Raw genomic sequence first — 23,711 nt, forward strand, 5'->3', positions numbered from 1 at the left:
GAATGTATTTTCTTTGAAATAATGGGGAGTCGGAAACATCAAAGAGACATTTGCCTCTACAGAGAGATGGGGATCTCCAGCAGAAATCTGCCATCACCTACTAGAATGAGATCCTTTGATTCGTTCTGAATCCTCAAGTTTGTTTTTCCTTCTCTATTTCAGCTGTATGTTTATAGCCTGACTTTCTGCAATGCTCATTGTCTTGTGGTGCAAACTTTATTTACACTCCCCATGAACCCTTTATCACACACAGGCCCCATACAGGATGCAAAGGGATGCCAGTTCTAAATTCCTGGACCTCTGATGTCAGGGCTGTTAATTACAACAATTTTGCAAGAAAATAGGCATCCAAGCCCCAACTATTATGCCTACAGCATTATGTTATCTGAGCTTGTGTGTTTGCAGTGGAATGAACTGCAATGATATTAACATTCTGAGCATTTTAACCCTGAGATAAACATGTCTCTGATCAAAGTTGGTGCATTTTTCAAAACATGGGTCATGGATTCTGGTTTCATCAGAGGTGAAAACAAAATATAGCCACTCCAAAAACGAAAGGTTATAGCTGTTCTTGCAAGGAGCTGGGGATGGTGTCAAAAACACTTGTTGTCTTGACACAATTGCATCAGGGCAGGACCATCTAGCAAACCCTAGGATTTAGCCCAGTATCTGCCCATACTTGCCCAGTTTGTCTCCTCTTGCCTTAGCAAAGTGGTCTATGTGCCTGGCACTAACTGGGCTCCACCACAGAGCAGCAGGTAGAGAAAGCAGTGGTGTCCTGGGGCCGTTTCCTTTCTTGTTGCACAGTGCAGCAGTCTGAAAAAGTTCAGATCGGCCTGACAGGACAGTCCTTTCCACACTAACTCCGTGTGTGTCTCAGATTTCCCCGCTCGTCTGCCCCTTTGCTTACAGACTGCCTCCCAGATCTGTTTTACCAATCAAAACATAGTCCAATTAGGTTTTCAGCAGTTTGCTGAAAAGTCGGTCAATGAAGCGCTTGGAAGGACCTGAGAATGTGTTTTCCAAGAGATTTAATGCCTTCGAGGGCAGAGCCTTTCTTTGCTGCCTTGCACCTCCCTCTTGAAAACATTGGAACATTTGGGGAACTGTCACATTGGATTTTGTTACCGTGCTCTAATGCAAGGAGACTGGAAAGTGACCCTATTCATACAAAAAAACCCCAGACCAGCAACAACAACAAGAATTTGTGCAGACACTAATGCAAAGATGGCAAAGGGGATTGTGTTTACAAGGCAAGCTGTTATTTTCTTTAAGGAGCTAGACCATGTAAAATCCTCACAGACAAAGTCACTCCGTTAACAACTGAATTTTGTCCACTTGCTTTTAGAGGAAACGTAGCTCTCAAATTCAATATATTGATCACTGTCATTTCTGCTTTTATTTGGTATTTCCAAAGCAAAACTGTCCCCTGGAACCCACGACTTACAGTCTGCATCTCTTTAAATCAGCACCTTATCAGCAGCTGCTATAACGTATTTCTATTACTATATATAATAAACCCAGGAACTCGCCACCTCTGGGGAAAAAGCCAAACTGTTCTTGCTGTGATTTGCACAGAAGGAGAGGTGAATACACACGCACCATAACGGGCCATGGCTGCCATTGTGCTGAGGATAAGCAGGCACTCGGGTTTACTGCTCATCCACTTGCAGGGTCAGGAGGAGGATGACTGGATTCTAGCTATCCAGGGCTTAACTATGTCAGATTGCAGCTCACGTTACCAAGTTGCCTTTAGCTTTTGTGCATTACTCTCCCAGCAAAGGCCTTCTCCTGGGCATTACTTAGTTGCTCAGAAGCTGAAACCTGGCACAAGAAGCAGTATACGGAAACAGGAGACGACTGGTCCTTGATACTTACACTGGAAACCTGTAATTTGTTTTTTCTTCACATTGTAAATATTTCAATTCTGAACATGTGCTGGAAAAGCTGCTTTTCAAAATCTAAAACTGCTGCGGAAGATCATGTGCCAATATTTAGACCACCCGGCTATGAAGCTGAATTTCCCATTCTCTCTTCTGATGTTTGATAGAGCACATTTTATATTGAAAAGTGACTCTACTCGCAGAGGGCCCCAAAACCCACACACATTTTGTCAAAATGCATGGAGACACACTACTAGGTGCTCCCCAATTCAGGGACTGAAGAATCTGACCTAGGAAAAACATCAGCTTAAAGTATCTCCTTAAAACTGATTCTTCAGGATTTGGGCAACATCTCCTGAGGAGATGGGAGAGAGCTTTTATTACCTTCATCTCCTGTTACTGATGCTTGGACCCGGCAAAATACTTAAACATCATGCTTCAAAATATTTTTACTTTAATGCTAAAACATTTAGTGTATGCTTAAATCCTCTGCTGCATTAGTACCTGAGCACAGTGCATGTGCTTAGTTCAGCAGTGCCAAAGGGCCAAAGCCCTCTACTTTCTGAGCATTCTCATAAAATCCCCGTTTACCATGGCAGTCCAGACAGGACCACTGCTGTCCCTTCTCCTGCCTGATACTGAGCTACTGGGCCAAAACTACAGTTCTCCGCTTTCTAAGACTGTGTTCGTGTGGGCAAGAACTGGTCCTGTGTTCGTCTCTTTGCATTAGACTGGGGAATGCTGAGCTGGCCAACATATTTTTACTGCCACCTTGCTTGGTGGTAAAATTTCTATGAAACAGCTTTAAATGTTAAACAGCCAGTTATGGACTTGTACCAATCCCATATACTATTACTGTGATATACTGTATATCACAGGAATATCCAATACAGTCTTTTGTGCTGTTGACAACAATCCTCCTGTCACGTTCATTGATCTGAAATTCATTGAAATCGGGAGGCTTTTCTTCTCTTTTTTTTTTGGTTCTATGTCTGACTTTGAGAGCTGGAGACCTAGATGATGATTACCACACATACAAAATCTATCATTTCCTCATGCCATGCTCCTGCTCATGTCATTAACACACTGCTTGACATAGGTGGCCCAAAACAGTCAATCATTTCATTAGCAGTCAGGAATTTTTTTCACTATATGAGGCACCCATCATTGGTACAATGCCAAATATGAATGAAGTACTTTTGATGGGAACTTGCAATAGCAGAGAAAAGTGTCCAGCATGTTATATGAGGTATTTATGGAACTGATTCAGTAGACACTTGAACATGTGCTCAGGATCTAGTAAAATCTATGAGACATGAACACATGCTCTTGCTGTGTAGAAATAGCGTGTTGAATCACCACTGTAAAATGGGTTTCACAGCCAGCAACTGACACAATGATTTAACAAACGTATGTGGTTTGATTCAAGCATCTCATCCGGAGGGGGCTGAATGCAATGTTTCGTGATGTGCCATGCTTAGTCCTCCTCCCACCGACTTCCATGGGAGCCAGGGCATACGGAGCACTGGCACTGATCCTCCAGCACAGTATTAACCTCTGTGTAAGGTTAATACTGTCAATTCGATTCACAAGGGTCTGTGAGCCAGACAGGCAAGCTGAAGAAGAATAAGCCTCTCTCACAAGGAGACAAGAACACGAAAGACGTTGCCCAGCAAAGTCATCAAAGCAAACAGCATGAATGAGACAGTGTTGATGAAGACAGAAGTGGCATTGAAGGCTGCAATAACAAAGCGGGGCAGTGACATGAAGATAAGTGGTAAAGTAATTGGCTGGTTGAGCCAAGTGTATCCATATAGTCCGCCTGCCAGCAGCCCATGCAAATGGATGCTAGGCACTGGAGATCTAAGTGTCGATTATGTAAATATATTCTAGATGGTGACACAAAAATACATAGGAACAAACACTGAACACAACTAGAGGCTTCTGAGAGTATCTGAGCCAATTATTACAAAACTTCTTTGCACCTACTGTCAATGAATGAAGGGTTTTCTTCCTGAGTTTTCTTACTAATTAATCTCAAAAAGACAGAGTTGCACCCTCTACATTTGATCGTGTAAGAATTTTTCATATCAAAATGACCTTTGAAGTTACAAAGGTGCCACATTGCCAGTCAGTTTCTAGCTCCCCACTCCAGCAAAAAGTAGGCTAGAGGCCAATTTACGCAGCCTAATGGATTGTGACTTTATAAAGAGAATCCCTAAGAAGCGTAAAATTAATAAATTTTACAGTGAAGCAAACAACATATCCAGAGAATGGAACCATTATGCCTTCATTCTATCATTAGTGAATTGTGAGCAGCTTGGTCAGGCAGAGAATGCTGCAGAGCAGGTGGAAGAAACTCCTGCCCTCCTCCCCATCTCCCAGTTCAGCAACCTATTCAAACATTTGTCTGCCGGGATCAGAAAAAAATAATGCTTTCTCTCGTCTTCTTTGCCATCACCCATCATAACTTCACATGCAAGTAGCAGAACTAGCATTCTGGGTAAAAGGTGCATGGGATCCCCAATGCCTTCAAGCTTGTTTTGTGAGAATGGTATCTTGGTTTGTACAGGCAGGGATTGCAGACAGTTTCACACTTGAGAATTAAACATCCCTTGGGTGACACTTGACACAGAAAAGCTGACCAATGTGCATGTGTGACAGCACTTCCTTCTGTAGCATCAGGTATGGATACCGAAGTAAAAAGTACACAGTCAGGCTTAAAACAGTAGTTTAGATTCTGTGATCATGATTTAGCTGCTCACAACAGCCAGTTATTAACTAACAGCCAAAAATGTTTTCCTAGACCTCAAGTACTTCAGCTTTGGTACATAAAGTCATAGATTAGGTCCTCACTAGCTGTCATGTGTATCTCAAGCCACGATACATTAATTTGGTAAAACACGTGAGATCCATCATTCTGGAAAGAAAAGTTTTACTGCTAGATTTGATGTATGGGCTGAAACTTGGTGTTTTCTAAAAGCAAGTCCCAACCACATGCATGATGTTTTAAAGGGCCTTACTTCCATCCTGACAAATGAGCACCAGATGTTTCTTTTATCGTACTTGCATTTTTTATAGACATTCAACATTTCAGGCTCATGTTAAGGTCTTACAAACTCTCTCTGACCCACTTCTTGTGCCATAAAGAAAAGAGAAGCTGCAAGAGAGAACAAAATCAAGAATAAAATAGAATAATTCTTATTAAATGCAGCAAATGAATGAAAGAATAACTGAAGTCTTTCCACGAGGAGAAAGAGAAGATAGGGTAAGAATAACATCTGGGTTCACTTATAATCAAGAACAGACCAACTGTTACAAAATTTCTCACGAAGAACAATGCTTTTCGCTTTTTTTTTCTTTATTATTCCTTTCAAAACAAGTGTACTCTGAAAGGTTCCCTCTGACCTACAAATGCCATAACCAGGAGATTAAAAGGCCTGTAATTACATGTAACCATTCTGGCTTCTCTGCAGGTGACAGTGGGGGTGAGGTTGCTTCCATGGAGGAGGGAGTCTAGCTTTTAGGATTTATTTGTTTAATTAACTGTTTTATTTTCTTCTTTTCTTCCTAGAAGCAGCTGTTCATTCACTCCAGTCTCACTGCCCACCTCATCCATTCTGAAGGAAAATGCTTTTCTCTGACCTGTACCCCACAAGGCCACCTCGGGCTGGAACTGCACCGTGCCAGTCGGAGAAAGGTTTGCTCCTGCAAGTGCTATGACTCGTTTGCATTCCTGTTAGGCTCAGTCTCTGGCAGTTTTGATTTTCTTTTCCATTTTTGTCTGTCCCAAGAACTCTCCACTGCTTGTTGACTGAATACATTGAAAGGCTTGCTTTCTTGCTAGAGAAGTAATTCAACATATAAGTGTAAGCTTGAAGAAGTGTCAATGTGTAGGCACACACTGAGAGCACACACCAAGAGGCTGAGGAAAGGTTCCATTCCTCGATCTACCCCCTTGCTTCACATTTCACCCATCCATGAAATGGGATAATGACCCTTTCTTAACTCACAGGGCTAGAATGTCACTAATATTTGGGCTTGGTTTCAGATTGTTGAAGAAGAGCTTTTCTGTTATATCATTTCTCTGTTTGGGCCAGCACTTGGACTGAAGATGTGACTGCAGTTTCAACTCTACATCCTATGAAGTCTGGCTGTGGTGCCATCACCCGGAACATGCAGTGTCTTTACAATGGAGATTGTGAAAAACAGGAGAACTTCAGGAAAATTCATACTTGACTCCACATCCCACTTTAGCTGGTTTGGACCATCAAACCCACCCATGAAAAAGCATATGAAGTTGCAAGAAAAGGGAAGAAAGGGACTGCAACTGAAAAAAGTATAACAAAGAAATAGGTGAGCAGAGGAAAACAAAAGCTGAAAGTCTATCAAAATGGCATGCAAGCAACTGGGCTCATTTCAAAAGTGGAACTACAGACCGTATCAAGATCTGATTTTCTGTAGTTCTTGCTTTTGTCTCAGCTACCCTGACACTAATGCACTACCCTGCTGATGGGTGCATTATACCTGCTCATACACTGTCTTTCAAGAACAAGGTGTATGTACTCTGTGTTACTGCCTTCCTGGAACTTGATGGAGGGGACAGATACCTGAAATGAATGAGTGACCAGTGCAAATGCCATTCCAATCCACCCCCAGGAGCACAGTGTCTCAGTGGGTTCCTAGAGGCACATCAGGCAACACAAGCAGAGGATTCTTCGCTCCTGTCACAACCATTCAGAGTCTCCAGACAAAGAAGGATGCAGAAGGATTAATGTTCCATTGTGAATGCACACCCGTCACTACTGGAAGGAGGTGGAGATTATCTTGATGCTGCTGCCCCACAATGGGCAGACGGTATAAATCTGCATGCAGACTCCACACTCCGAAAAGTCGCCCTTTGTTTCTGTGGCACCTGCGGGTTTCTGTGACTGATCCCACACTGAACCTTAAGATGGAAAATCAAACCCAAAATTGACGGATCAGCCCTGAAAGGGACCTGTAACTTAATCCAGCCTTCTGCGGGTACAGTTTGTTACACAGTCCCTTTTCTAAACTGACAAGGTTGTACCATCCTGATAACCACAAGAATCCATATTCATGTATTACCCACTTGTGCACACACCACACATAACTTCAAATACCATTATCATTTTCCTCAAACCCATCGGTAAATGAATTATTTAGCATGGAGAGGGGAGAGGAGTTGACATGTCTGAAAACATTGGAATGCTGTAGTGTCCATGTACCTGCAGAGCTGAAGCTCCCGGTTAATTATCAAGCCTTACTGTTTTATGGAAGCTCATGTGTCTTCAAGACCTTAATAAATCAAGGCTTACTTGGCATTTGGCTTCTGTGTAAGGCTGGGCAGGTGTTCGACAGTGAATGCTGATCTGAACAGTGGCTGCAGTACCTGGCCACAATGGCTCTCAGCCTATTAGTTTTGAAACAAAGTGTTTTGCTTTCAATTTCATCTCTACAACTGAGCTTTGGACTGGGAAGTGCCTTTTGCAATGTTTATATGGCACCTCAAAGTCTTGGTCTAATTCACTTCTATGTGTTAGCACAATATCAGGGTGATCATAATGTTTTTAAATACATCAGGTTTTTTCCCTTGCAACACTGTTTAAAAACTGTCATGTAAACACGCAGACACTCATGAAGTATTATTCTGATTAGGGTTGAAATATCCATATAGGTACAAAGCATGCTGCTGCTCCAGAAGGACAAACATGTAGAAACACGCTCTCAGTTACCATTCCAAGGAAGCAGTGTATCCATAAATCAAACGTGACACAATTTTCTTCAGATTATCCTCCTGATGCACCAGAGCAGCATCTCATCAGCGTTCACTCCAACAAATACAGATTTATGTCACAAGCGATGTAGGAAATAACCCCCAATCTCACTCTGCACTTGCAGGAGAACAATAACAATCTTTTCCCACAAAGGCCTAAGGTGTTCCGTGTGCAAAATACATAGAAGTGCATAGAAGCACTTTGCATGATGTGAAAACTCGAGGGATTCAAAACACTTTGTCGAAGATTATATTACAGTACTGCAGTACTCTATACTGAATTGGCTGCCCAGGGAGGTTGTGGAGTCTCCTACTCTGGAGACATTCAAACCCGCCTGGACACCTTCCTGTGTAACCTCATCTGGGTGTTCCTGCTCCATGGGGGGATTGCACTGGATGAGCTTTCAAGGTCCCTTCCAATCCCTGACATTCTGGGATTCTGTGATTCTGCGAATTGCAAAACGAAACCCTGATCACTTGAACATAAAGTGAAAGTATTACATTTTTAAGCAGAAATTTAAACAGAATAATTTTTAGGAGAGTCCTGGTAAGGAAGAGAAACAGAATAAATTCTCTCATTTTTTGGACAATGCTTGCTATTGCATCATTACTAACAAGAAAATGAGCATTTCTGAAATTCAGTGTATTAAAGCAGTGTGCCTTAAAATCCTCTCAGAGCTCAATCTAAATAATTAGAGAACTAAGGACTCTGTAATTATATGTAATTACATGTAGGAGTTTTACCCAGATTTTCATTCTTGACTGCAGAGCTGTGTTAAGACGCATTCAGAATTCCTAGTTTGGTTGTTACTTTGCTTACACAGACAAGCTCTATTGATCTTAAAGAGCTTTGTGTACATATAGAGACTGATTAAAAGCTGTGAAAGGCCACTGATCCTTTGTCTTTAAGCTTCAGGGAATCTGATTTATTCTCTTGAACTTTAATTCTGACATTTTTTCCACTTGTAACTCAAGCAAAGGCAGCAACTTAAAATACTCAACTTCCAAAAAAGCCATACCTTTTTTTTTTTTTCCTGAACCAGACGATCAGTAGGGAAACTTGCTCTCACTCCAATGAAACTACAGAAGGTTCTGCGCTGTGGTGAGTGGAACGGGCAGTACTGCTCAACTCTTACGGCAACTCGAGGACCCCGGGAGACAGCTGTTCATAAAATAACGCAACAGTCCGGGCTAACAAGTATATTTTTTGCTCAGTCCTCCCGGGCCGGCTGACATTTCTCCTCCATGGCCTTCGCAAATCGCCGCCAGATCCGATTTTCCATCAGGAACTTCCAGGCTGCTGAGGCGGCAGATGTGAGTGCGCTCCCCTGTCCCTCACGCTTTCCACAGTTCGCGCCATCGCTGCCATCGCAGCGCCGACGGCTGTTACTGTTATTTATATCATACACAGAAGATGCCGCCTGCTTCTGGGCGGCTACGACTGGAGTGACTGGCCCGAGGGGTTCGCTGTGAGGAGATGGACGGCCGGGGAGGGTACGGCTGAGCGCGGGGCCCACATCAGTCCCGCCGTCGTCCCCTGAGGGAGAGCGAGTGCGGGGCAGCCGGGCTGCGACACGCGCTGCCCGAGAACCCGCTGCTGCCGGGGGCACCGCCAGGGCGGCTCACCGGGGAGGTGACACGGCCGGGCCCAGCGCGGGGAGGTCGCGCCGCTGCCGTCGGTACCGTGAGGCGGCGGCACGCGCTTCCCGCCGGGGACGAGGGAGCCTCCCTGGCCACACGGCGGCGGTAGAGAGCGCGAAGCGGCGGTGGCGGAGAGAAGGGCTCCGGGAAGAGGCGCTCTTGCCGCGCTCTCGGTGGTGGGAGCGTCATCACAGCGCGACGGCGGCGGCGACGGCGACGGCGACGGGAGAAGCTCGGTGTCCAGCCCGGTACCGTGAGCGAGCGCGGGGGCGGCCGCGGGCGGAGGGGAGGCCAGGCCAGGCCAGGCCAGGCCAGGCCGCGGCGGGGGCTGCGGGCCCTTGCGTGGCGGGTGCGTCTCGCCGTGCGAGCGGAGGTGGCAGCAGGGCGGGATACCCCTCAGGCCCCGCTCCCGGGCCTGCCCGGTTGTCTCGTCCCACCGCTGTCTACCAAGGCAGAGTCTGTTGCTGAGCCTAATGGGTTTTCTCCTTGCAGAGCGTTCCTGTTAAGATTGCTTCCATAAAGACATGACCACACAGGTAAATAAAAACACAACGTTAATTAAACTAATCGCTAGCTTGATGGTTTATTTTAGGCTGCTAATACGTAATATTAATTATTTTTTCTTTCTAGTACGGTATTCTCTTCAAGCAAGAGCAAGGTGAGAAAACACTAACGTGTATTAAGTAATACTGGATTCTTTGGATGATGTAAAATTGATAATGGCAGATACACTTGTGAGCTGACCTGGATTATGTTTATGTTAAGTATAAATCTGAATAACGCAAAAACGGCTATGCTGTTTCTTCAACAGTGACCTTGGTGAACAAAATACATCGTGTGTTTAGAAGCAATGAAAACAGTACAGGGCTCTTGGAGCACTGAGGGACCTGCAGAGCAAAGGGCTATTGCCAACATTTCAATCAGCAGTTTTAGCATTATCAAATCTGGTAGTTGTCTTGCATCAAAAGAAGCTCCTTAATTTTTAATTTCTATGCTTATATTCTCTTTTAGCTCATGATGATGCCATCTGGTCAGTTGCCTGGGGAAAAAATAAAAATGATGGTTCTGAAACAGTGATCTCTGGTTCTCTGGATGATCTAGTGAAGGTCTGGAAGTGGTAAGTGCTCTGTATTGACCAGTTTTAAGCCTTGGAAGTAGTCAGTATGGAGATGCAGCAGTCTTGAAGCTCCATAATCTGCAGGAATGTTGGAAGTTAGCTCAGGGAATGGTTGGCCCGGCACGCAGAACTCCTGAGCAAGCTTATCTTTGTGGATGTGTGCTTTCTCTTGGATTCGTAGCATTCTGGTGTGCTTCAGTTTTCAAAGAACACAAAACCTTTTGAAAATGCCATCAGATTTTACATGTTCTCTGCCAGAGAATAGTATAACTTCATGTATTTCTAAGCCAAAAAATTGCAAATGCAGCATGTTATGAGGCAATGCACTGGTAGCATGTGTACTGTGAAAGGAATAATGGGAATAGAGTAAAAATAGAAAATGACATCTTCCTTTTTTATTAAAAGAAAACTAATCCTCATACAAGTGACACCGAATTGTGCTTTTGGAAGGGAATTGTTCTGTTTCTTAGCCAAAGCAGTATTAAGTATGTGCTTCATTGTAAGGACAGAAATAGCTCTGTTATGGTAATTATAAAAATGTTGGTCGTTGCATTTCACGCTTTGCTGCCAGATGAACAGTCTGCTGTGCAGGCACCCGTGTGCTCATGTGCAACTGGCATCTCAGTGGACTGCTCACAGACTTAAGATGAGGTACATGCTCTGCAGAAATATGCTAAATGATTGATTTGCTGGTTCTTTTCCTTAAGCACAGAGAACAATGTGTGCATAGCCATCTTCACGTTTCATGGGTGAAGTTGGATTCCCCTTTTGTTGAACAACATGGAGAAATGTGGCTTGGCTTGTTTGTTTTGTCTGAGACTGGAGATGGGTTAAGTACCCCTAGCTATTAATAATTAGGCTTTTCTTTCCCTTGAACAAAAGGAATGATGAAAAATTAGATCTCCAATGGACGCTGGAGGGTCACCAGCTGGGCGTGGTGTCTGTGGATATCAGCCACACGGGCTCCATCGCAGCCTCCAGCTCCCTGGACGCCCATATTCGCCTTTGGGATTTAGAAACTGGCAAACAGATCAAGTCAATAGATGCCGGCCCTGGTAAGATATGAGTGTTAAGCTGCCTTTGCATAAGAATTGTGTTTACTCTAGATATACGGTGGAGTATTTACGAGGGTACCGGAGATGACTAGTTTGTTTTGGTTTTTAATCTTTCATCGTTTGCAAAAATTTAAGTGATTTTTATGAACTCAGCGTAAAGTGGTATCGCACAATTTTTCATTTCTATTTTTACACTACCTACGCTTTTTCAGATACATTTTAGATATGCTTTGTGTGAGGTGCATAAAGCAGAATGGAAACCAGCGTGCTCTTCTAGATGTATCGATAAAAGGATATTTTAACAAATAATTAAAATGCTTATTCAAATTGATTTACAAGGAAGGTCTGAACTTTCTTTGTAGCACTGCACTGAGTTTGGGACATATCTGTGATGCTTATTTGTGCAGTACCTCCAAGCCCAAGGGAACAAGTTAAAACACTGTAAAGCTGAAGTCCGGATCAGTGTTGCATCTTGCAAATTGAAATTCAGGGCCTAAGATCTTATTCTAAATATTTCTTTGGTCTTCTGGCAAGAACCGTCTTGCAGTGTTTTAGTTAATTAATATTAAGCTCATAGAAAAAAAAAAACTATTAATTACATTGTGCCAGATAAATACACTGCATTGCTATAAAAAGGTATGGGTTTTTAAAGTTTGGTTGCAAGGAATGTTGATCTATGTTACATTCATGTTTGTGTTTCTCCTGCATCTTCTGTGCTTTGCTAGATACTAGTGTTGCTTTCTTTTACTGGTTTAATATCCTTGGGTACCAGGGGAAAAGTAAGAACTTAGACTTAACTCAGGCAGTTTCAAATTCTGAATTTATTGTTACAGGAGTGTCTAATAAGCCCAAGGTCTTATTAACAACTGTGATCTTTCACTGAACAGAAAAAAATGGCTCGAGCTGCTCCATTAATCATATAGAAGGACGTTAACTTTCATGAGCTTGTAAACTCTTCTTTAGAGTATGTAGTAGAGTTGAGAGGACTAAGAGTAGTTAGGGGGTTAAATATGTAAACAGAAGCGTACAGAACTGAGATTCTTGAATAAGAACTAGAAGCAGTACTCAGGTTACTGTCTTTTTCTGTTTCATACAGTTGATGCTTGGTCCCTGGCTTTTTCACCCGATTCTCAGTACCTTGCAACAGGAAGTCACGTGGGAAAAGTAAATATTTTTGGTGTTGAAACCGGAAAGAAAGAATATTCTCTGGACACCAGAGGAAAGTTCATCCTTAGCATTGCATATGTAAGGAACACAAGTGATAATTTCTTATATGAAATTGCTGTTGCTGTAATATGTTGTAAATTGGATATTTTTGTTATATGCATACAGTTGTTAAATGCATACCTTTTGTGTTTTACTACAGAGTCCAGATGGAAAATACTTAGCCAGTGGAGCAATAGATGGAATTATCAATATTTTTGATATTGCAACTGGAAAACTTCTGCATACGCTAGAAGGTAATGGTTTGGGTATTTGCAATACACAAGTTTTGGCTTCACTCCTCAAGAAAATTAAAGGATATAACACAAGTCAGAATAAGATACAACAGCCGTGGCAGTAACAAGGTGATGTTTCTGGCCGTCGGACAGTATTAACTTATTTAGTGTGCTGTAACTTCAACCACTTAAAATGAGGCAAACTGTAAACCCAGGCTTGCATCATAAATGCCAGTCTCAAAAGACAGAGTAAGTAATGCTTAAGTAAATTCTTAAATTGCAGTTGCTTCTTGGATTGCAGTGCAGTACAAGGGAATGAAGCTAAGCCAAATATGTGCTGCTATGCCTATGACTTTTTGCTGTGGCATCCGTTTCATAGCAATTTATTCCTGTTTTAAAAAATAAGTGAACATTTCATGTTCTAGAAGATGTGCATTTTTCTAACATCTAGATGGGCTTTTAATGCTCATGCAGTTTCTGTCGAGTTGTATAGTTAATTAAAAAACTCTAGCACTTCAAACAATATGAAATAATATTTAAAACTATGACATAAATTCTAATAAAGATCCACAGCTGAAAACATACATGCTTTTGCATTGCAGTTGACATGCCTTAACATCCAGAGTTCAGAATTACTGTCAGTTTGCATTTGATGTTGTGTGAAGAAGCCTGTAGAGGCACAGAGAGGAAGCAACCTCTGAAGAGTCTTCCCTTTGACAGGGAATGCTGTTCTGGTGTAGCTTCTTAAGTGCTGTCATTAGTAAGAGCAATAGCTACATTCTAAGCCATATGTAACTTTGAATTTCAGGTCATGCGATGCCTATTCGGTCACTGACATTTTCTCCAGATTCTCAGTTACTTGTAACTGCTTCAGATGATGGCTATATCAAAATCTACGATGTGTAAGTTATTTTTGCAAGACATGCTAACAGGAAAATAACTATTCAGAGAGGCTGTTACTATAAGAAATATATCAGGCCCTCAGCTCTCTGTAATTCCCTTCAGCTTTTGGTGACTTCTTTATGTAATAAATAATCTTAAATAAAACTATCCTTAGGTAGTTTTTAAGAAGTGTGTAGGTGGATGACAGCCCTAACTTGAAAACAAATTACTTTCCTCATTATTTGCCCTGTAGGCAGCAGGCTAATTGTTTTCTGTATCTGTCCTGGGTGTTTGTGTTTACACATCTTAAACATTTGTTCTGTACCCAACAAATTCTATTCATTACCCATTTCTGTTGCATTGTGCAAAAAATGTGGAAGACTCTGGGAAGGAGAAGGTGCCACTTCAGTGACCTTCACTCCCCTAAACCTGCATTGCTTCCCCTTCTTCATGGTGAAACTGTTTTGTCCACCAATGTGTCTCCTCTTAGTGACTTCTTTGTATGTTAACTGTTTCAAATGGAAAACCAGAATCTGTTGTTAACACCAGTTCAGCTTGGATGGACAGACATCCAGAAGTCACCTTCTATGGCCTTGCATTGAACCATTCCTGTTTGCAATAGCTAGAGCATATTCCTGTTGCTTTTTCCCTGGAATTCACAAACCAAATGTTAAAATTTGAAGTTTTCTAAAATTTGTTCTTTCCACAGGCAACATGCAAATTTGGCTGGCACATTAAGCGGTCATGGATCCTGGGTATTAAATGTAGCATTTTGTCCTGATGATACACATTTTGTTTCCAGGTATTGAGGATTTTGAACTTGTTTATGCTTACGGAAAAAAAGAGTTACAGTTAAAGACTCAAGAGCCAGTCTGTGATGTGATACCAGTTGCAGTGAGTAGTATTTTATAGTGTAAGCCATCTCACTGCAGTGCAGCTTCCTGCAGGTGAACATCTGAAGCCAGGAGAAGGGCAATTTGATTCTAAATAGCTAAAAATTTGCTGTTGAATTGAGAAGTACAACCTAATGTAGTAGTACATTGATCTAGTTGAACTTTAGTGTTAACTCTTACCACAGCTCAGGCAGCTAGGGACCTAGGATATGTAGCGGAAGTTTCTTTATCCAAAGAAGTTTAAATGATGTTTTGGCTAAATCAGGAGTCCTCATTTTCAAAGTGCAGCTACTGAAACAGTCAAGGTATTTTAAAGGTAACTGAAATCTGGTGGTAGACAGACTCCTTTGTATTTGATGGTTGGAAGCCCGTTTCTTATGTCTACCGTATGAGTTCTTTTAAGTTTTACACTAAACTATAGTTCATCTATTAATTTAAACATCAACCAATACTATTTTTCTTTCAGTTCATCTGATAAAAGTGTAAAAGTTTGGGATGCTGGGACGAGAACCTGTGTTCACACTTTCTTTGACCACCAGGATCAGGTGTGTCTGTTATTGCTTTCCCTACGTCCCCGTGTTCACAGAACTGTAGTTTGTAGTTGTGCACACTTGTGCTCCAGGTTGGTGCTGTAGCTTTGGGGTTGGACTTTAGCTTGCTGTAATTAAATCCTAAAAGATGTTTGTAATTATTTGGAACTTAATATTGAACTAATGTTCTGAGCACATAGGTTGATCTCTTCAAGTAATTCATTTTTTCAGGCCCAAATAACGGCAATCCTGACGGGCCACAAAGATTCTTTCCAGACTCTGTTTTGTATCTTGTCTATGCTCCTATTTCCACCACTTAGACAGTGTGTGCCTGTGTCAGTGGGGAAAATACTTATTTAAAAGGACGAAATTAATGTAAAAAAGATGTTTGAAAGCAGGCTTGAAACTATTTTTCTGAATGACATCTACCCTTGAGGAAAGAGGAAGCTGGCTATCTACCAAGTTACTGGTTTTTTCCAAATGTTAGGTGTTAAAGAGAACAAGGCTATTTTTTAATGGATCATAGAGGAAGACCTGATAAAGGAAGTTCTTTGAGATTTTATTTGGACTCTTCTTCCATAGTATTTTTCTACTGGTAGCCTTCTTTTCAGTTACCTACAGCTATGGGAGTTTTAGTACTCAACTACAAAGCAGAACGGGATTTCCAGTATTGTTTTAGCTGTTGTGTATAATCTCTTTAAGTTTATAGAAGGCAGAGACTGACCTGAATTTTTCTAATTTTTGCATGGTAAGTAAGTTAATGGTTCTCTTAATTAGCCCAAGGATAAACTGGATTGTTCTTCAGTCTGTCCTTTCTTCCTGTCCTGACAGGGCAGCAGAATACTCTTTTCAGAAAGGAAGGCAGGATGGGTAAGAGTGAAAATGCTAAGTACTTTTCAACCTTTTTCAAGCATCTTTAGATTGTATAATCCAATGCCAGTAGAAATGTCAGAACTTGTCAGGCAACTAGGTGACAGTGTGATCAACCACATCTGCTGTTAAAACAGGAGCCATAATTGGACCAGCTCTGCTAAAGTGATCTTAAATAATCCTCCTCTGCTTCTTGTAGCTAATAAACATGACTGCTCTGAAGGTATATTTTCTTAAGTTTCACATTGAAAATCTTGTGTATGTTTTAATTGCAGGTTTGGGGAGTGAAATACAATGGAAGCGGGTCCAAAATTGTGTCTGTTGGAGATGACCAAGAAATTCACATTTATGACTGTCCAGTTTAGATGTCTTGACTCAGATCCTTTGGTTAACTCTTGTGGCAGTTTTTAGGAGTACCACTCTCCTGTGTATTGTTTTTTATATGATGAAAGCACTTCAGTAATGCTAATCTACATCAGATATGTTTACATACAATTTTGATTTTGTTTAGCATGAGAGAAGGCTTTACTTTTTTAAAAATAAAAGCTACAGCTGCAAGGAACTTGTGTCTAATGCTTGAAAAATGTATTTTTGGAAATATGTAGTCATGGGTGAGGTAACTGCTCAGTTAATCTCCCCTGCCTTTATACATAAATAGACGGGAGCTGGAAAGCATTGACCAAATCTCAGAGCAGCTTATTTTGGGAAACGGGAAGGCGGCCGAGGCGATGTGCTGTACACATGGGCATGAGAGCCTGTCCTCAGTGCTGGGGTCCCAATGAGTGCCATGCGGTCACTTCAGTTCAACACCTGTCACAGCAATTGTGTAGTGACATGGAGCACATTTATCATGCTTTAATTAAAGGGTGGTAGCTGTTTCCAACCCTCCCTTAATACAAACTCTCCTGGAAAACAAACAGGTAAAAGGGAAAAAAGCTTTAGTGGGATTATTCTGTCTTGTCATAATATATGACATCAGCAGCATACCTTGCACATGTGGTTTTGGTTTATTCGTCAGTTAAGGGAAGTACACACCACCTCAGAGGAAGTAAAAAACCCTTTTTAAAGAGGCCAAAATATAGAGCTTGAGCTTCTGAAAGATAAAAATTTTATTTGGAACTATTTGCCTGTGTGTAAATTGAATGTATGTGGGATACACCCTAAATTACACTTCCATAGAACTGAGCAGCTGAGGGTATGCTACTCCAATCCAGCAAAAGAACACAGGGAATATTGTTATGCAAGGAATATGGCAGGCACAAACTGCTTCTGAAATACAAAGTGTTTTAGCCAACACAAGTGAAAATGGAGAACAACCTAGACTAGGTGATGAGTCTGACCTTAGAGAGATTTATTTAAATAGAGGAGGTTCCAGAGTAGCTTAGAAAGTACAAGAGAAGCATGATAAAATGCGAAGAGTTCCATTTATTAGAAGTTATTTCTGCTATGTTTTATCCTATGAAATTTATTTTCCAGTATGAAAGTATTTACATAAGACACTCCACTTAGCCTCTATCTGTATTGCCAAAGTCCTATATAAATAGCATAGGTGAAATACATTGAGAACCTTCACAGCAAAGGAAGATGTATACCAACTCCACTGGTTCTCAGCTGTGTGACAATTGCTTAAAAGACTAGAAGAACACAATATAAATTAGTTACAAAAAGGTGATACTGACAGCGCAGCAACTCAATTTGCTGAACACAAAAACCACAAGCAGTGGCTATTACAGCCATGCAGTTTTCATTGTGAAAATTTACATTTTAGATGACATCCATTTCACCTTGCTTTAAGATGTCTGACACTGTACTCCCGTTCTTGGGCCCTCTTCATCTTCTTCATATGCTTCTCCCCCACTGTTACGGTAGGTTTGCTCATTTGGATCAAAATCTTCAAGGTCTACCTGATCCATCTCATCTGTTATCATAACATCTTCTCGTGGAGGGAGCAGAGCCTCCAGCAGACACAGTTTCTCCCTTGGGAGCCAGAAGTGCTCTGGGAATTGGACCTACAATTTTAAATATATTTTTTTAATTAATAGTTACTCCTGATGCCACCACAAATACCTCTGCTACAGAAAACCAAGCGATCATCTTACCAAAAATTGTATAATTAAGCTGCCTTTGTCCATTGGAGATTTGTAGATAGGCATCCCTTCATTGTGGATACACTTTAGGTCACCATGTTTTATCACTTCACCTACACGGAGGTAAGAGCTGTAAGTAAGCTTACGTGACAGACATTTCGCAAGCAGGATTATAACAAGAACTGTTCCCACAGCATCTGAGGGAGTCCAATAAGCAACACATAGAAAAGGCCCAAGTCTGCAAAGTGCTAGACCCAAGTTATACACAACTAAGAACATTTAGGCTGTTTACTGTAAGAGAATCCGCTTTCCTTGGCACAACCTTCTGGCTCAACTAAGGTTATCCAGTAGAATTCAAGTTTTTGGCCTCTTGACTATTTTCCTGGCTATCCACTGACTGAGGCTGAAGTTTATTAAGAAGCATTTGACAGTTCTAGCTGTAATCCTGCACATGTTTTAAAGAGTCACAAGAATGACAACCAACTAAATGACTGTAAGTGTAGTTTGCATCAACCAGTTAATAAAACCCCAAAACACAGAACACAAACCAAACGACAAAACACAACCAACAGCAACCAGCCCAGTCACAATGAAGCAGGCAAGCAGTTAAGTTAGCATCAGCACAAGGACCTACCTGGCCTAGATGATATGACAAGAACTCTGTTATCCAGAGTTTCAATGGTCTTTCTGAAACCACACAAAGCCTCTGAGAGTTGGATTCTCATTTTGGTAATTAAGTCATGCCCTCGTCTCTGAAAGATGCTGTGATCCTTTTGATCAAGCACAATGATAACATCACCAGGCTCCAGATCAGGCTCCTGGTCCCCTTCTCCATGAAATACTATCTTCTGACCATCTTTCATACCTGCAGAGAAGAAACCCATTTATTCTCTGCAGAACTACGGACTACAGTTAGGGACACAGAACAAACACACAGCTCTTACCTTTATCAACATGAACTTCTATGATCTTTTTCTCCCTCACAACCTTACAGCCATTGCAGTTGTCACACCTGTCCTTTGGGTTTATCCTTTCACCTTGGCCTTTGCATTCTGGACACACAGTTTGGATTTGTTGCACCATGCCAGGTCCAATCTGCTGAACTAGAACTTGCATTCCTCTTCCTTTACACACAGGGCACTTTTCTACTGCCCCTTTCTTTCCGCCATAACCTTTGACAAAAGAGTTACATCTCAGTAAAAAAAAGAAAGTTATTCTACAGTAGGCAAGCTGGAACTCATTGACTTCAAGAACACCTTTAGGGTAACTTAAGAGGAGTTCCAGAATATATTTCCAATGTGACTGGAATTTAGTTTCCATCACAAAACATGCCCACAAGTCAGAAGTTTCTACAAGCAAAGGAAAGTCATGTTTTTTGTGCACAGCTTGTTTCGTTAGCCTCTGCCCTACCTACCAGTACATCTTGGTTTTCAAGGAACTATCAGCACAGCAACTTCAAGACCCAGACATTCCATTAATACCTTGGAAAGCATCTGCTGGCCAAATATTTAATAGAGACCTTATTGAGGTCAGTCATTATGGATACTTAATAGCTGTAAAATGAGTTGTGTAATACAAGCTAGACTTACCCACAGCAATAAAAAAGTTAAACAGCCATTTATTAGATTTCTGGATCAAGATATTTTTAATTTAGGTATGGTTAACTATAATTCACAGGAGTTCAAGATTGCCATTAGAACAGTGTTTAAGAGAACCTTATTCTTGGATAACCATAAATAAGAACTAAATAGCCTGTCAGACTTTCGGGGGCAGCATGGAAGGTGACTCAAAAGTAAAAATACACACACACTTTACTCACAGCCCTTCCCGCAATGTCATTTAAAACAAACAAACAAAAAAACGCCCTTGGAGTAAGAGGTGTTTGAAACTGCTACTTTTTTTTTACCTTCACACTTTGCACAAATAACGTTCTTTTGCAGCGCCAGTTTCCTTGTAATACCATTGTATAAATCTTCAAGAGATACACCTAACTGGTGCACAACATTTTTGCCTTTAAAAAAAAAAAAAGGAGAGAGAGATTAACTCTGGTTCAGCTGTTGTGAGAACCAATGCTTAAAGGCTTCTACACTTGTTCATACATGCACAGTCTCACGGAATGTAAAGTTCATTCCAAACTTTGAACACAGCTCAGCCCCCTTAAACGCATGTACAGTTCCATCAGCTTCCACTGAGCTGCACCCACTCATGTCACAACATACAGTTTAGCTGTAATTACGCAAAGCATCATTAAAGCCACCCTGCTCCTACTTCTAAGTTTATAAGCTTAACTGAAACAGCAAGATGCAAGGACACTACCAGCTTCAGATCTAGTCAATTTAGAAGCTGCTATTATGCCTACTTATAAATTTCCATGCCACTTCATAGCATAATTTCAAAGATTTTCTAGCAAGTTACTACTTGCTCCTTCAACAGACAGTGGGCACGGAAAAAGACAAAAATCATTCTGTGCTTCCAGCAGCACTCTGTACTGAGTTTCACATAATTTCTCCCAAATATTTTCATGAGATTTAACATTACTGAAGTTTAAGTTGATGGTGTCCTTTGAAGCAAGTTGCCCAAAGCATATGAGCAAGTGAGGCACAGATCTAGAAAAAAAAAAAGGTAACTTAAAACGGGTCTAATTCAGCTGCTCTAACCTACTAAATGTCTCCCCCTCCCCTACAGATTACCCATGCCAACTTTAACAAAAAAAATAAACAGAACTCATCAGAAATGTTGCTATGGCTATGTCATGTTATCTACTATATTAGAATCTTAATGCTAGAGTAGCTAAAAAAAAATAAATAAAATCATAATTTACTCGATCTACTGTTGCAAAGAGTAATATCCACACTATGTGCACTCAGCAGAACAGCAGTACCGTAGCACAGGTGTTTTATGCTTAAGTGCAAGGTTAGAGTTTCTAGAACTTGTTTAGAACCGTGTACCTCTTCTCTCTCTATTCATTCGGCCTCCACCACCAAAGAACATGTCAAAGATGTCCATGGGTGAAGAGAAGCTGCCGCCACTCAGGCCTCCTTCTTTAATAGCCTGCTCCCCACCCTGGTCATAGAGGTCCCTTTTCTTTGGGTCCGACAGAACTTCATATGCCTGGGATATGAGTTTAAACTAAAAAGAAAAAAGAAGCTCTGAACAACTATGACCAAGAGGAAAAGTAACCCTCTCATATGCAACTCCATCTTCAGATTGAGCCACTACAGCACACTCTTGTAGCATTCTGTCTTTTGGAAACTCCCTAAACAAATGCGTAATAAGCTATAATAGCACACTTTTGTCCAGGAAAACCACCCCTTTTCTCCCTCTCCCCCCTCCTCCCATGTTACAAGAGGGCTTAATTCAGTCACACCGAACTTACAAGCATATGCAAACTACACTTCAATAATTTGTGGTTTTAGTTATGATCATTATACACTACTAAAAATCCATTTAGAAAGGGATATGATACTATCCCTAAAGCCTTGGCAGTCACCAGATGCTCAATGGCCACAGCAGCACTCATTGTTCTAGAGCTACGTGGGGATCCTTCAGCTGCTACATCCAGCTAGAACTAGACAAATTTAAGTGACCAGACACTGGTGCTGCTTATTCATTGCAAATAGAAGGACTTAGATACAAATAAAAGCAACAATTTTATGAAAAAATAAGGGACTTTTTTAACAGCTATCAAGAATTTCCTATTACTAAAATGACGAAGTCAATTTTTAAAGACAATTAGCTATTACTGAAATGACTGCTTCCATTTTAAACACAATTTACTTACAGCCAGGTAAAGTGGTGTAAGCAAAAAAAGCAGGCCAAAAATAAAAGCAGAAAAGGCTACCTTTGATGATGTTACTATTTAACTAGCTCAAGTTTTGTAAATTAGTATACTAGATACACAAATATGGAGTCTCTATTCCTATATTATGGTCTTACCAGACCAGCTTTTAGACAAATAATCCTATCGTTTAAGTTTTCCGTAGTTCTCCAACTGTGGTGCTCATTTATCCTCCTGGGCATCACACGGAGTTCAGTGGGTCTGTGCTAGCAGCGTATCAAATGGTTTTATTGTACACAGCCCACCCACGTGCAGCCCGGTGGTTTCCTCTGGATTGTTATCCTGTCCACCTGCATTAGCAACTTCGCTGAAGAAAACTCATCCTGTTCAGGGGTACAAATCAAGCCGGTGCAACCCCAGCATGCACAGCAGCACCAGCAGCTGGATCCACTGGCCTTGGCCATGTCTGACACAGCACAATGGCCATCAGGACGCTAGAAATCCTTTCAGCTTTGCCTGTTTTAACCAAGGATGAGCTTCCAGTGGCAACTATGGGACCGGTGGGAACTGCATCCAAAAAGCAGCACCAGGGGTCCCCTCCTGCCGCAGCCGGGCCCTCAGGCCCGCTCCAGGTGTCTTGTGGAAGAACGGGAGCCTCCATTTAACCGCACTACGCTGCAGAAAGGCCATTAGACCCATCCTTAAGGCAAAGCAGGGTTTTAAAAGCAAATTAACGGCGCGCTTTCCGCCTTTGTACATTAACAGCGCCCGGGGTGCGGATGACCCGCGGTGTCCCACGGAGGCAGCAGCCCCGGGGTTTCCCGGCCGAGTCGCCCATCTTGAGGCCCGGCGAGGCCTGCAGGAAGCCCGGCCGGTACAGGGAGGCCCCGGTTCAGGGAGGCCCCGCCAGCCAGGCCTGCGCAGGGGGCGCCGGGAGCGCTGCCGCCTCATCCCCCGGCCCAGCCCGGCTCCCCGCGTACCCGCTCGCCCTCGCTGGGGTTCTTGTCGGGGTGGTACTTCAGCGCCAGCTTGCGGTAGGCGCGCTTGATCTCCTCGGAGGAAGCATTAGGCTTCACCTGCAGGATGTCGTAGTACCCCGTCTCCTTCACCATGGTGCCCTGCGGGAGGACGCTCCGCGTTACTCCGCGTTACTCCGCGTCGCCCGCCCCCCCCCGCAAGGCCACCCCCCGCCCGGCAGCCCGCACAGGCCCGCCAGGCCGCGCTCACCGCCGCGGCCGCCCCGCTCCTGCCGCCCGCTCACGATCGCGGCCGCCCCGCCTCTTCCGCGGGTTTTATACGGGCACCGGCCGAATCTTCTGGAATGACGCCGCCCTACGTCACGGCGCTGGAACGGTCTAGAATTGCCGTGCGTGACGTCACCGCCGGTTCGCGCAGGGGAGGAGCCGCTTCCCGCCCGTTCCGCCCGCACCTCAGGAGGCGGCGCCGGGCTGAGGGGACCCGGAGGTCCCGCCCGGGGGGCGGTGCTCCAAGGGGCGGGGTTTCTCCCTCAGGTGTCGCGGGTTTAAGTCCCTGTGGTATAATTTTACGGCAGCGTTCTTAACCAGCGGCAGTTTTCTCTCACTTTTTTTCTCATTTAGTTCCTCTTCGGCCTGGGGACAGGCTGGTGAACGCCTCCCTGCAGACCAGCCTGGGGAACGCCAGGCCTGGTTGTGCCTTAGCCAGTTAACAGGCTTAATTTCTGACCCTTCTGTCTCAGTCTTTTGGGCGTTTTAAAATTA

The 23,711-nt window shown here is 42.6% G+C and overlaps 2 protein-coding genes across 2 annotated transcripts; one reads left to right on the forward strand and one right to left on the reverse strand.

Moving 5' to 3' along the window:
• Positions 1-9,484: 9,484 nt before the first annotated feature.
• Positions 9,485-16,669, forward strand: SKIC8 (SKI8 subunit of superkiller complex). The gene is made up of 11 exons (XM_082060761.1): positions 9,485-9,569; positions 9,814-9,857; positions 9,952-9,979; positions 10,333-10,438; positions 11,321-11,493; positions 12,590-12,738; positions 12,860-12,953; positions 13,741-13,834; positions 14,524-14,616; positions 15,174-15,252; positions 16,383-16,669. Exons 2-11 carry the CDS (start codon positions 9,846-9,848, stop codon positions 16,470-16,472), a joined length of 918 nt encoding a protein of 305 aa, XP_081916887.1. The 5' UTR covers positions 9,485-9,569; positions 9,814-9,845; the 3' UTR covers positions 16,473-16,669.
• A 523-nt stretch (positions 16,670-17,192) lies between these two features.
• DNAJA4 (DnaJ heat shock protein family (Hsp40) member A4) lies at positions 17,193-23,350 on the reverse strand. The gene is made up of 8 exons (XM_082060760.1): positions 23,200-23,350; positions 22,953-23,090; positions 21,143-21,323; positions 20,101-20,205; positions 19,139-19,366; positions 18,829-19,059; positions 18,207-18,307; positions 17,193-18,116 (listed from the first exon to the last, which is right to left on the reverse strand). The coding sequence occupies exons 2-8, from the start codon at positions 23,082-23,084 to the stop codon at positions 17,898-17,900; spliced, it is 1,197 nt and encodes a 398-aa protein (XP_081916886.1). The 5' UTR covers positions 23,085-23,090; positions 23,200-23,350; the 3' UTR covers positions 17,193-17,897.
• Positions 23,351-23,711: the final 361 nt, after the last annotated feature.

This window comes from Streptopelia decaocto, assembly GCF_964273445.1.
Source record: "Streptopelia decaocto genome assembly, chromosome: 9".
NCBI lineage: Eukaryota > Metazoa > Chordata > Aves > Columbiformes > Columbidae > Streptopelia > Streptopelia decaocto.